This window comes from Anarhichas minor, unplaced genomic scaffold (genome assembly GCF_050575085.1).
Source record: "Anarhichas minor isolate MPS153535 unplaced genomic scaffold, ASM5057508v1 ptg000052l, whole genome shotgun sequence".
In the NCBI taxonomy this organism is placed as follows: Eukaryota; Metazoa; Chordata; class Actinopteri; order Perciformes; family Anarhichadidae; genus Anarhichas; species Anarhichas minor.
Window position 1 is genome coordinate 828,846 of NW_027466498.1, and position 13,601 is coordinate 842,446.

Consider the following 13,601-nt stretch of genomic DNA (forward strand, 5'->3'; position numbering starts at 1 on the left):
TGAAACTCTCAAGTGACACAAGTGTGAGATGCAGTTCCAAGCGTTACAGGTATTAAGAAGATGAATGCTTCCAGTGGCTCTCTCAGTGGTTCTCAAGTCTCAGAATAATGTGCAATCACGGGATTCGTTTGGCAAACGTCATTGTTGTTACTGTACAACCACGGGTCAAAGCATTAGCATTATTCCTAATTTGAAGCTACTGCTGGTGCCAACCACCAAATTTGGTTGAGACCCAAATCGCGCAGTAGCAAAAGCAAAACATGCAGCGGCACACACTGATGCCATGTGGTTTTTGTTGGCTCAAATAAAGACATAACTTGGACAAAGCTGGGACAATGTGATGAGAACGGCTAAATGATGGGACGTGTAAAGAGAATATTTGAGGGCGATTGCTTTAGCTCAGTTTCATGAAAGGAATGCAGGACGTTTTGATCAGATACAAGGCACTATAGATGTTGCTATAGAACGGCTAAATCAGAGGGATTCGGGCTGAGGGTAAGAGAGAAGAGGGACAGGGTGTCACTACGAGACGTCTGACTGACAGTGAACGTCTGAAGAGACCGAGAGAGAGAGAGGAAAGCCAAAAGGAAAAGATGAAGATAGAGAAAAGTGGAGAGATGGGTCAGGTGGAGAAGCAGAAGAAGGAGGGCGTGGTTAGGACTGCATCTCAGCACGCAGCATCCACGGAAACCAACAGCAGAACAGCAACCTGGTGGACAAGAGAAGAGGAGGGAGATTTAAGTCTACTGTACAGGGTAAGATATAGCGCTTTATTAAGATTCCTCACTTTAGTAAAAGTAGTAATACTGCTATATAAAAATACTCCTTTACAAGTAAATGTCCTGCATTGAAAATGTCAGTAAAAGTAAGTAAAAGTCTTTAAATATCAAAGGCAGAAAATGTCCCGTGTGAGTGTTGTACTGCATACTGATGCAACAATGTGTAAACAGCACTTTAATGTTGAGGTGGAGCTCATTGTAAATACTTTATTTCAATCTGTAAAGTAACTTTAGCTGACAAATAATACATATAAAGGAGAAGTAAAAGTGCAATATTTCCCTCTGAGATGTAGTGGAAGTGGTATTAAATGTACTTCAGTTTTGTATTTCAGTAAAGTACCTGAGTAAATGTACTTAGTTATATCCCACCACTGCCAACTCTGTAATCATACAACCATCTGGAGCTGTTCAAGTTGTTGACATGTGAACATTTCAATATTTTGGGATATTTTAAGGCAGAAGGTGAGAATAGGATGTGAACAGGTTTATTATGAGTAGTGGGAGAGCCGGTGTCTCTGTGTTCTCACCTGGATATGGAGTTCTCAGACGTCAGGTCTTTAGGAGAACGCATCGTGTTGAAGTTACGCTTCGGCTGTGACACTGAAGGACACAAAGAAAGAACAAGCAAGAGTCTGTTAGTGATATCAATACAAAGAGGACATCTCCTTTAATGGTTTATTTAAGGGTTAATAGAAAGGTCACTGAGCTGTAACCACCATCACAACACAAACACAACCCAGTGATGCTATCTCCAGCTCTATGAATGTATGCCTCTGGTCCCTGAAAGGAAATGATGTATTATTGTTCACTGTTTCATTGTCCTTACAATACAGGGTTGACTGTGATATTTAGTTGTAGACCCCTCCACGCTACACAAATAATGTATGAAAAGACATATTCAAATATGTTAATTTGAATTAGAATATAAATAAAAATGAAATAGAAGACACTTTATAAAAGCAGCACTGAAGAAAGAAAACACAAGAAAAATGGAATTATACACATTTAGTCTCATTTGGGGTTTTATTTTGGCAGTTTTGACCATCATTCTGATCAGGAATGAAATTATCAAATTTTCTAGTTCATTGCAGAGAAGGAAAAATGAGTAGACACAGTTTAACAGCCATGACACAAGTATCTAAAACAAGTCCAACAAAGGAACGACCACATTTGCATGTAGTTGAGGTCGTGATTATGCAAATTCAGATGTGGCGAATGGTCAGTCAGCTGTGTCCATCATGATCTCTTGCTTTTCTCCAGACACTTTACTGTCAGTCAGTGTGATGCAACAGAACAATGAAAGGTACTTACTGGTGACTTGGTGGACTTTCTTCACCATGGAGTTGTCATTCTGGGAGCCTTCTTTAGGGCCTCCGATTCTGATATGACAACGATGAAAACAGCCAGGCGTTTAGAGACTTGAAGATACTGTCAGAGTGAATTTCTCATGAGAAGAAAATGTAACTAAACCAAATGTTTCCAGGTTTATAAGGGATTCTTTCACAGCATCAGACCTCCACAGGTTTGAACATCCTGCAGTATTTTGATTTGAATGCATCACCCTGCACTTTGCCCGTCATGCACCACAGCTGTATTAGTTATCTTGGTTTGAAAGAATATAATTAGCAAAACTAAAACATTCTTTTGTGGTGTCTTACCTCTGGACCCGGGAGGGCGGAGCAAACACTCCATATTTGGGCAGGCAGCTGAAGTAGCGGACTCCAAACACCGAGCCGTCATGTTTTCCTGTGGCCTGATCCAACTCGACGCCGAACCAGTACCCTGCAGGGAGACAGAGAGCTCGGGTCACACCTGCTGGAATCATCACTGATGGATGAAAGCTGTCACTTTCTCAGGACTGAAGAAAAAGACGATAAGTCCGCCAGAAGAAGTTATTCTTGGATTTTTCACCATTAGTGATGAAAAACAGGTTGTCCTGGTGGCTCTAATCGCAAGGACGGAAAATGAGCAGGGACAGTTTGATGAAGTTTGGTCTAATTTTCTGTTGTATATAAAGGGAAGGAACCTAACAGGAAGTAAGCACTCTTTGTTAATGGATATATGCTACCCCACGTGATGATCACTCTTTGTTCGATTTTCACTGTGCTGTCAAGATTTATTTTGTTCTGTTTTCTTCCATTTGTTGTTTCATTGATCTATAGCCAGTTTTTTGGGGGGCCCAATTTGTTCGTATGTATTAAATAAGTTAACAAAAAAATGTCTGTGCGGTGGCCAGTTTTCGATGATTTTTCTCCACAAAGACCGAGGACAAGAACAGGAACATGGAAACAGCTGACACAATACACAATGAACAAAGTGCCATATGATGGCATGTTATCATGTTTTATATTAGTTTCTATTGCAGCAGTGCAGCTTAGTTCACACACACATACAGTTTGCATTTATTAGGCCGAAGGAAGTGTTTTAAAAGTAACTATTTACATTCAATCAGTAAGTAAAAACATAGGAACAGTAATAACAACACAAACAAAAAAGAGCCAAAGAGCTTCTGTAATCTCACCCAATTTGTTTGTCATTTTGCATATTTGTACATATTTGATTCAGATCAGCCTCAGATGATTAGTAAAATATCTGGTTATGGCAGCAATAATGTCAAAAAGGTCAGCCCAGAAGACAGACCTGGGGCGAAGTCGGTCTTGCCGTAGAAGCGCACGATGCCGTGTTTCTGTCCGGCCACCAGAACCTGGTCTCCAACTTCCACGTTCATTCCTTCCGGATCCAGACTGGCTACTGACGACTTCTTCTTCTGGGCTGAGAACGCACGGCAGACAAACATACTGTATCACAGAGATGCACACCTGACTCGTCAAGACACCGTGGATTAAATGTTGTATTCTAAAATGCTGAGTCTAGTTTGAGAAATTTTATATTTGACATTTACAAATATTCCACACACGGACAACATGAGAGCTACATTACCTTTCTCTCTAAGCTTCTCCTTCTTCTCTTTCTCCTTCTTGGTCCTCCGGGTGAGGCGAGAGGCCAGATCCATACGGGGGGTTCTGGGGGTGGAGGTGACTGATGAAGGTGCCTGATCCACGGCTTTGGAAATCTTTGACACTGGGGCAAAAATGCCTGCAGGGCAGAAAAAGACAGACGCAATGAAACCATCATCCAGCTGGGAGTCGTGACGAAGGAAACGGAGCTGTCTTTGCAGGGGTTCAGTGACCATGGTAGCAGATGTTACCTAGTTTAGGAGGGCAGACGAAGTAACGGACGCCGCCCACACTGCCATTGTTCTTCCCCTCCGGCTCGTCGAGCTCCACGCCAACCCACTGACCGCTGGCGAACTCTGTAGTGCCACAAAACCTCAGAGTGCCGGACTGAGAGAGACACAGAGACGAAGATCTGAAGTTAGAGGTGAAAACTCTCACAGGCTGGAAACATGACTGTAGAGATCCATCAGGTTAGGCTAGGTTGCATGGAGGCAGATAGTCTGAGTGTCTGCTGCTGTATTATATGAAGGGGAAAGGGAGGAGACGTGACATCATAGCTCCAGGTGGAGTGACGCGTCACAGGGAGAGAGCATGTTGTCAGAGTGGTGCAGTGAGTTCAGTTAGTCTACGTTTCCGGCCGGCGCCCAACCAACCTGTCTGAGGTTTGCAGGCGGGTTGTCATCTTTGCTCTGGTCTCTCTGGAGCTACACAGTGAGAACACACTGTTCAGAGCAAGGACAAAAGGCAGCCATCACACAAAACAACCCCGGCTGTAATCTGTCCTGCAGGATTGCATTCACTCGACGCAAAGCACCAGAAATGTCATCTTAAGTTTATATTTAACCATCTATTTAACTGACAGCAAGTGTTTTTAATTTGAAACGTACACAATTAGCTCATGTTATAACTACCTTCAAATGTTGCACAACCTAGTTTGATCCGAGCAAGTCCTGTTAACCTTGACTCAGCACTTATAGTTCCAATGTAATTTATTCCTTGAAGGTTGGTTTAAAGATAATCAGGCCCTAGTGGACGCAGCTCAGTGTCTTGCTTACAGACATTTCTATCTGAAGGATGATCCCCCTGCTCACTTCACCTCCTGCCTGCCACCTTCTACAGTATATGTGTCATTCTCTATTTTCACAGGCAAATTTATACTTATAGAACCCGTGGCTGTAAATATTTGGAAATGAAACAAGGGTGTAAAAAGCAAATGCATCAGCAACATGCTCCATGTGTTCATGTGAATATGGTGGAAAACTGAGGCTCAGGTTCAAGTTTAAGCCAACAGGACCCTCTGGTTCCTGCAGCTTTAGAGCTGTGAGTGATATTATTATACAACACTGTTGGTAATTGGTCATCCATCTTCCTGTCTGGCTGCGACCACGACATATGTGACTGAAGAATGGTGAATGGTAAATGGACTTGTACTTGTACGGCGCTTTTCTAGTCGTCCGACCACTCAAAGCGTTTTAACCCTACATGTCATCATTCACATATTCACACACATTCATGCACTGATTGCTGCCCATCAGGTCTATAACTAATCATTCATAGCCATTCATTGGGAGCAATTTGGGGTTAAGTTAAGTATCTTGTCCAAGGACACATCGACACATCGACTAGCGGAGCCGGGGATCGAAACCGCAGATCCTCTGATTGAAGGCTACCCTGTTCTACCGCTGAGCCACAGTCGCCCCTAAGGAGCACCCAGTACAGCTCTCCAATCCAGGACAAGCAGTAAAACCTCCTGTGCAGTACTAATACACACTAAGACCACTGTGTCTCTTGTTTCTGTCAATCGTTACATTCAAATAGTAAACTGAGTCTGAAGCACTCGCTGATGGCTATCGTGGGACTGCCAGATTTAAAAGATTACCACAGACATGCTTTTTACATAACATGTCGGTAATCTTTTCTATTTTTCTTTTCGTAAAGTTAATCTGATCCCTAGATGAGGGGTCTTCAACATTTTTCAGGCCAAGGACCCCCAAACTGATAGAGAGATGGAGCAGGGACCCCCGACTATATATAGTGTATAAAATTGTGTTTTATATTAAACTGGGCCTAGTACGATATATAAACATACCTTGTTATTGTGCATTCAATACTAAGCTATTCAAATAATACGCAGGTTCATATATTCATGTTTTTATTTTAAACATGTGCAAGGTACAGTGAGTAGGGTGGCCGTGCCACTGCCATTCATAAACATACCTTGTCAGCTGATACCAATGCCAATATCAACATTGTCTGTCAATTGCATGATAATCATGCATACAAGATATTCAAATTGATGTTTTTTAAACATAAATGTGGAAACAAAAATGAGTGATGGCCTATTAGTGCCACTGCCATGCATAAACATACCTGTTATCTTTCATACAATACTGAACTATTAAAATAATGGAAAGATTCATGTTTGGGGAAAAAAAAGAAAAAATTAAAGAAAAAAGAAATAAAATTGTCTAATCAACCAAACATTTCGCGGACCCCCTGCAGTACCTCCGCGGAGCCCCTACGGGTCGCGGACCCCCTGTTGAAGACCTCTGCCCTAGAGCCCTCGTAGTGGTGATTCCAACTGGTTTTATGTCGCTTTCCTCTCCTACAGAGGACCTGGGCTGCAATGAAGATGGGAGCTCAACGAGGACGTTTGAATTGATTCCCATATATTAAGGTATTCATTGTCACAGTTCTAATGGCAGCATTCATTCTTGAGCAGCTGGTGCTTATCCCTCGCTCATCCGAAATGAAGATTGATTATTATTACGTCTATTTCAATATAACTTTGTCAGAAGAATCGTAATTTCCAATTCCAATTGGTTATAGTGTATGTGATCAAACGATCAATGAATGTTTCACTTTTGATGTTGATATAATCTAATAACACATAGGAAAAGTATCCTTTTACCAATAAATCTAGTTTGGAGATCACCCTCCTAACAACCAGCAGAGTTAACCAGCTGCTTTCAAATACCGGCAACACATTTTCCCATTCTCTGTTTAAGACATGTTGAGGACGGACTAACATCCCTGATCCTCAGTGAGCCTCTGACCTTCATGTCGTCCAGCATCACGCGCTCCCCCAGCTTCAGCCCCAGCGAGGTCAGCATCAGGTTTCCTGGGATGTTGTCGTAGTTGGCCAGCGTGGCTCTGGGAAGGTTGCAGCTCAGAGGGACGGCGTCCAGCAGCAGCTGCATCAGCTCCTTGGCCGCCATGGCGGCCTCCGCCTTGTCCAGAGTCATGTCCATCGGGTCGGGAACCACCTCCCCTGGAACCTGGCCCTTATCGTTCTGCAGAGAGGGAGGGGAGAGGGGGTTGGAGTGTGCAAGGACAGAATCATGACCATGATATGATTATCCACAAGAGGAGTTATGTCTGGGGAAAAGAGTGTAAGGTATCCAGAGTATTTCAATTCGATCGGTCTGTTGGAAATCCAGCCGAACCAACAGAAGAACGTACTGAAAACAAATGATGATCATCAAGCTACAGCTTGACTCTCACCCTGCAAAAATAAAGTAAAGTGTTTTTACCCGGACAATGGGGTTGGCTCCGTGCTCTAGGAGACATTTGACTGCACCCAGACAGAGGTTGGAGGCAGCGATGTGGAGGGCTGTGCCATAGTGGAAATCACTGCAGGTGGAGTTCAACACTGCGGAGACAACAAAAGAAGAACAAGTCTACATTAACCACCACTCCTGAGCTTGAGCTGCGAACAATATGTGTGTGTGTGTGTGTGTGTGTGTGTGTGTGTGTGTGTGTGTGTGTGTGTGTGTGTGTGTGTGTGTGTGTGTGTGTGTGTGTGTGTGTGTGTGTGTGTGTGTGTGTGTGTACCTCTTGGTTTAGTGGCTTTGAGCAGGACTCGGATCAGTTCTGGGACGTCGAAGTAAGCGGCATAGTGCAGAGCGTTCATGTTGGTCCAGCGGCTCCTCAGACTCACGTCGGCGCCCAGAGCGATCAGCTGGCTGCTGAGACGGAGCGCGGCCGCCGGGTCACCTGCACACACAGTGAGGACCGAGCTAAGAGGAGCACAAAGAACCACCGACCCCGACGCCGCCCGTCACACCACAGATCCTCCGAGATCACTGACTGAACTGATGTTGGGCTTTATCTCTGCTCATTGGAGTCATTTCACTAAACCCGTAGGACGTGTGCGTCTTAATGACACTTTCTACGATACTTCTACTCCTCTACATTTGATTGACAGCTTCAGTTAATTGATTAATTCAGATGTTTGCATCCAAAACATAGGAAAATGTACAAGTACAGCTGAAACGATTAGTCCAACAATCAATTAGTCGATTGACAGAAAATCTATTTGAAACTATGTTGATGGTTGAAGTAATTTGTCATGAAGAAAACATTTGATGGTTCCAGATGTTATAATGTATAAATGTATTATCAATCATTTTGATGTTTGCACCGTAGGTTGGACTAAACAAACATTGTGAAGGTCTTACTTGGGGCTCTGGGTAATTGTGATGCCATTTCTCACTCTTTTCACTATTTTTACAAACCAAACGATCGATCGATTAATGAATAAAATCTTTTGTGCTCTGGCTAAACACATTATATTTATCAGCAGAATCAGTTAATTGTTGGTTTAATTAAAAGATAAAAACAAGGCTCTTCCTTTTACTGATTACCTTCCAACAAACACAGTGTAGCTGAACCAGGTCGAGTCAGACGGACTGACTGGATCATATCAAATAAGTATCTTACCAACTCCGTGCGCTCCAGCCTTACAGCTGTAGTGAAGCAGCGTCATGTCGGTCAACCCATCGCGGTCGTTCACATGGCAACCGCGCTTCAGGATCTGAGACAGGAAAACAGAGAGAGACGCGATGGACAATTCAAAGACGCCATTTTGTTCTTGTGAGTGGAGAACTCACTGTATGTGTTTGTATGTTAGCTACCATGTCAGTCCTGCACCTGTCCCACCATCACCTCACTGAATCTTTAGTTAAATGTCTGTTCCTTGTACGAAAACATTAGGGACAGAAGAAAATGGGCGACTCGTTATGGGTGAATATCGTGAATATTGCGCGCTCCTCATTTCCTTATATCATAGATATAAAATAGGCGGAAGTAGCCTCACTCCAAAATCAAAAATACATAGTTGTCTTCTTGCCTGTACTGCTATTTATAAATCTAAATTGTTTGGTATCAGCCGTAGAGATGTCTGCCTTATCAATATAATGGAACTAAAAGGCAATTAACAGTGATGTCTCTTTCCAGAAATCATCAGCTATTAGTTCCTATGAATGAAACGAGCTCTGTGGATTATCTGGATTAATCAGGTCATGATTTATGGAAAGAGACACTGTTGAGCTTTTCAAGTGTATCATTTATTTCCACCGTACATTGACTTCGTATAAAAAAAATGTATTCATTCATTTTTAATTATTGTTTCATGTGGAAATCCGGCCTAAATCAAGTATGTTTTATTGTTTTACATATTTGTACTAGTTTGTTAACAAATGAAACCCAGAGGAAACAGTATATCGCTCCTTTTTAATCAGCTGAATTGACTTGTAAATATTGGATTTAATTTCTTTGTAAGTGCCAGTGATGGTGCCAGTTTGTTGACACTTCCATTGTTCTTATCAGAAAGTGGGAGATATTGAAATTCCTCATATCTACAGCTGTTTTTTTTGTCCCTCTCTGATGCTCATAATTTTAGTGTGAACAACACGAAGCAGTACAGTGTTCTTGGGATTATAGGAGAAAAGCCACTAAAAACAAAATGTTAAATTAACAGTTTTTACAGGTTTTCCAACTTCTGGACCAGAACCTGAAGCTCTTCAGCTCTCTACAATATAATTTACAACCAACCATACAGATATGAGGCTTTAAAACATCTTTGTGGAGGAAGTTGCTGCACTACACATGGAGGGAAATGTCAGCGATTGTCTGAATAAGACTTCCCTGTCGTCCTGTCTGTTTCAGTCATGTCACTGTTTAAATCCTCCGGGCCGACTCAGCTTTCTGCTGAGTCATGGTAGAGCCTCAATGACATTCCCTCTAGTCTCCCTCTCCCTCTGCACCACTTTCTCTCTGCTCTGTCTCTGTTTTGAAGTCCATGCAGCCTTTGTAACTAGGTCAGCATCTCCTCGTTTGTGTGTTAAAGGGCCAGTGTGTAGGATTTAGGGGGACTTATTGGCAGAAATTGAATGTATGTATAACTTTGTTTTCATGAATGTTTAATGACCTGAAACAAAGAATCCTTCTTATAGCTTAGGGTCTCAGCTTTCAATTCTGCTATTATTTTTATTAATAATATTACATTTTGATCATATTTTGTGCCTGAAACCGAATCAAATCTGAAATGTTAAGTCCAGCCTTCAGGCATTGCTCTTACATCTCTAACAGCAGCTCCACACTGCTCAGTGGGATTTTATTGTTAATTAACTCTGTGTCTGTGTGTGTGTGTGTGTGTGTGTGTGTGTGTGTGTGTGTGTGTGTGTGTGTGTGTATTGAATCTGGGTCAATGTGAAAATGAGTGTGGATTTCAGGCTCCATGCCAGAACAACTATAAGGCAGGCGATGCAGACATGCAGTTAAACACAACTGTTTAAAGGTTCGCCACATCTTTAAGTTAGCCTCTGTAGCATTACTATTAGCTGCTTTAGCTTTAGCATTAGCTTCTTCCCTTTTTACCCCGAGCCAACAGTCAAGAAACCTCTGTGTCATGTTTGACTCAGGATTTAAATCAGATTTTATCCTCTGAAGAACAGCCTTAAATGTGGATGGGGACAAAGAGACTAATGCGCTCTTTCACTCTGAGCAGGCTCGACTATTGTAATGCGCTCCTGTCTTAAATCTGTTCATATTGATACAGAATTTGCCCATCAATTTTCATTTTAATCTTATAAATCTTTCTCTAGTCTATAAAGCACTAGATGGTTTAGCATCAGCCTGTCTGTTGACGTGCTTGTGATTCATAAACTTGACATACCTTTTATATATTTCATTATTTTACTGTATTTTATCTATTCTATTGTTTTTATCATTTCAATTTTATCATTTCTATGTGTTGTGTGCATTAGTATCTTGTTAATGTTTGCATTTGTACTGTCTTTATATCAGCTTGTCAGTCAGCTGCAAAACACTTTGCACTAACCTGCATGCAGAAGGTGCTTACTATGTACAAATAAAGTTAGATTGACGTTTGATTGATTTTAACAGGTTCAAAAACAGGATCCACATTAGTGAAGCGAAATCTAAAAATCTTTAGTATTCCTATTTTATAAATGACTAAAACCAATAATAGATTATTAAATGCTTCGGTAAGTTGACATATAAATGATTTGTCTAACCTTTTAACGCATCACTGTGACTTTAAGAAGTTCAAATACAAACTGACACAAAACGGGGATGGAAGTGTTTCAGTGTTCTTGTGTTTTAGTGTTCTCACCTCGTTGCCGATAATGTCGATCTTGTGCTGCACCTGGGGAACCCACTGACGCACGATGGCAAACAGCTCCGGGATGGTGGTCTGAGGATCCATGAGGATCTCTAAACAGGCCGGGTCATTGGGGTCGAAGAAGGTGAAGGCTGGAGACGGATGGAGATGAGAAAAGTTAAGACATAAACCCAGTATGCTATAGCAAAACAATGGACAGCTGATGTAGATGTGATGAGTCATCGTGACTTGACCCATAGATTTGTGGACTGTTGTTTTGAAGCCTCGAGTTCGGCCATCGCCATCTTGGCTTTCTGCAACCAGTGAACGGAAGTGACCGCTGAGGAGTGATGTAGAGTCGCTGTATACATCTAGGGTAGCGACCTGTCAATCACAAGGTAGCCCCGCCCTAAAGCATACCCTGCTCTATGGTGTCTTTGATTCTAAATGGACCATAATGTACTAAATGAACATCATGCTGTATTGAAGAAGACTTGAAACTACAGATTGAGACCATAAACTCATGTTTACAATGTTTACTGAGGTAATAAATCAAGTGAGAAATAGAGTCATTTTCTCATAGACTTCTATACAACCAGACAAATGCCTGTTGTCTCAACCCCTCTCTCCTCGCATCTCTTCCTTGCCTACCTCTTTGCCTCCTCCTCCAGGAATCGAGGAGACACCCCAGCATAATGAAAATCGGCCCCAATGTATGAAAGATGGTCGGTCAGGGTGAGTCCAGCTAATCTGTCAAGCAAGATGGTTTGTTCCACAGAACCAGCAGAAAAGCTGACATGGGATCTGCACGGACCAGAAGCTAACAAAATAATACTTGGCAGGTGATTGGATGAACCATCTGTCAATCAAACTGGTCCGGTGAAAAGCAAAAACATCTTTTTGATCCAGAAAAGCCTTCAGTTCTGCCATAACTGATGCTATTTCAGTATCTAAGCTATCCTCTTTATTTTAGTGAATGATGAACACTCTGGTGCTGGTGAGGAGGACCGCTCTGTATTCCCTGCTGGATAATGGAGAGGACATGCAGAGTGTATAATGGAGCTGGCCTGCACTGATTTTGTCTGATGAATACCAATGAGCCTATCGTCCACACAGAAGTCATTCCAGAGCTTTCCAAAGCTATAGGTCGATCAAAGCTGTCACTGATACAGACTGTGTGCACCGACAATCCACTGAGGTCTATGATTCAGACAGTGTCTTTACTTTTCACCACTACATGCTTCTCTCTGTGCGTTTTGTGGCTATGTGAGGAGGTTAGCTTACAGTGGTTGTTTTTTCATGTTGTTGTTTTGTGGTAATTAGAGGCTGGGCTCTGCATTGACCTCAGTCTGTTGCTGTTTATCCATAACATGCAATACAAAGCTCTGGACACAATTACTATTAAGCAAACAAAATGGCTTAATATGATTTAAAGAGGATAATACTGTGTGCCACTTTCTGCAGTCTAAAACTGTAAATGTACCGTTTTGTCTTCATAAAAATGTCCAGGTAACATAACAATGCAATCGTAGTACAGAGGGGTACCTACTGAAAGTGAATACACGAATGTCTGTTGCATGCAGCATGGTTTTAAGGTAGTATGGCATACGGTAGACTTTGGTTAGGGGTATGAATATGTATTTAAAGTGGTATGACAGTGTATTAAAGGTGGTGTAACAGTGTTTATTTACAGTGTTACTACAGTATGTATTTAAGGTGGTATGACCTAGCATAGTCTTAAGGTAGAGTATACCTGGACAAAGGGATATGACAGTGTGTATTTAAGGTGGTATAACGTACTGTAGTCTTTGGGGAGTGGTGCCTGGGCGGAGGGGTGCACCATGGCTCGGCGGCGTGGCTCGTGAACTGGACTCTGGTACTCGGACACTGACAGCGGCTCGGGCTCTGGATCGGCGTCACACTCCTGACCGGCCTGTGGATTCTCCTCTTCTTCCCGCTCCTCTCTCTCCTCCTGCTCCTCCTCCTCCTGCTCCTCCTCATCCTCCACCTCTGCCCTCTCCTCCCCCTCCTTCTCCTCTTCTAGCTCATATTCCTCTTCTTCTTCCTCCTCCTCCTCAGTCAGTGCCTCCTCCTCCTCTTTCTGGACCTTCCCCTCCTCCTGCTCCTCCCGGTCGTGCCTCTCCTTCTCCTGGACCTCCAGGTTCTCCTCTTTAGTCATGGTGAGGGGTGCTGCAGCTGGGCCTGTCAGAGAGACAGAGAGACACTTTTTATAATGTCAAATATTGTTGTTTTTTAAGCAGGAACACAACGTCGTCGACCAAATTCAATCAATATGGATCATGTATGTATATTCTGCTTGCCTGTATTGCTTCACAGGTCTCACATGTTCATCAACAATACTTTTTCTAACAAGTAGATCAGTCTAAACGTCTGTAAATGTGTTAACATTGTTGTCCAAGCTGCATTTAAAAAAATCCAAACAAACTCAACATCCAAAAG

At 42.4% G+C, this 13,601-nt stretch overlaps 1 protein-coding gene across 1 annotated transcript; it reads right to left on the minus strand.

The window, feature by feature from the left end:
• Positions 1-654: 654 nt before the first annotated feature.
• Positions 655-13,320, minus strand: clip3 (CAP-GLY domain containing linker protein 3). Its single transcript, XM_076075467.1, has 14 exons — positions 13,283-13,320; positions 12,942-13,033; positions 11,154-11,293; positions 8,459-8,552; positions 7,571-7,732; positions 7,270-7,388; positions 6,793-7,029; positions 3,988-4,123; positions 3,704-3,875; positions 3,420-3,523; positions 2,438-2,561; positions 2,091-2,158; positions 1,307-1,379; positions 655-709 (listed from the first exon to the last, which is right to left on the minus strand). The coding sequence occupies exons 1-14, from the start codon at positions 13,318-13,320 to the stop codon at positions 655-657; spliced, it is 1,614 nt and encodes a 537-aa protein (XP_075931582.1).
• Positions 13,321-13,601: the final 281 nt, after the last annotated feature.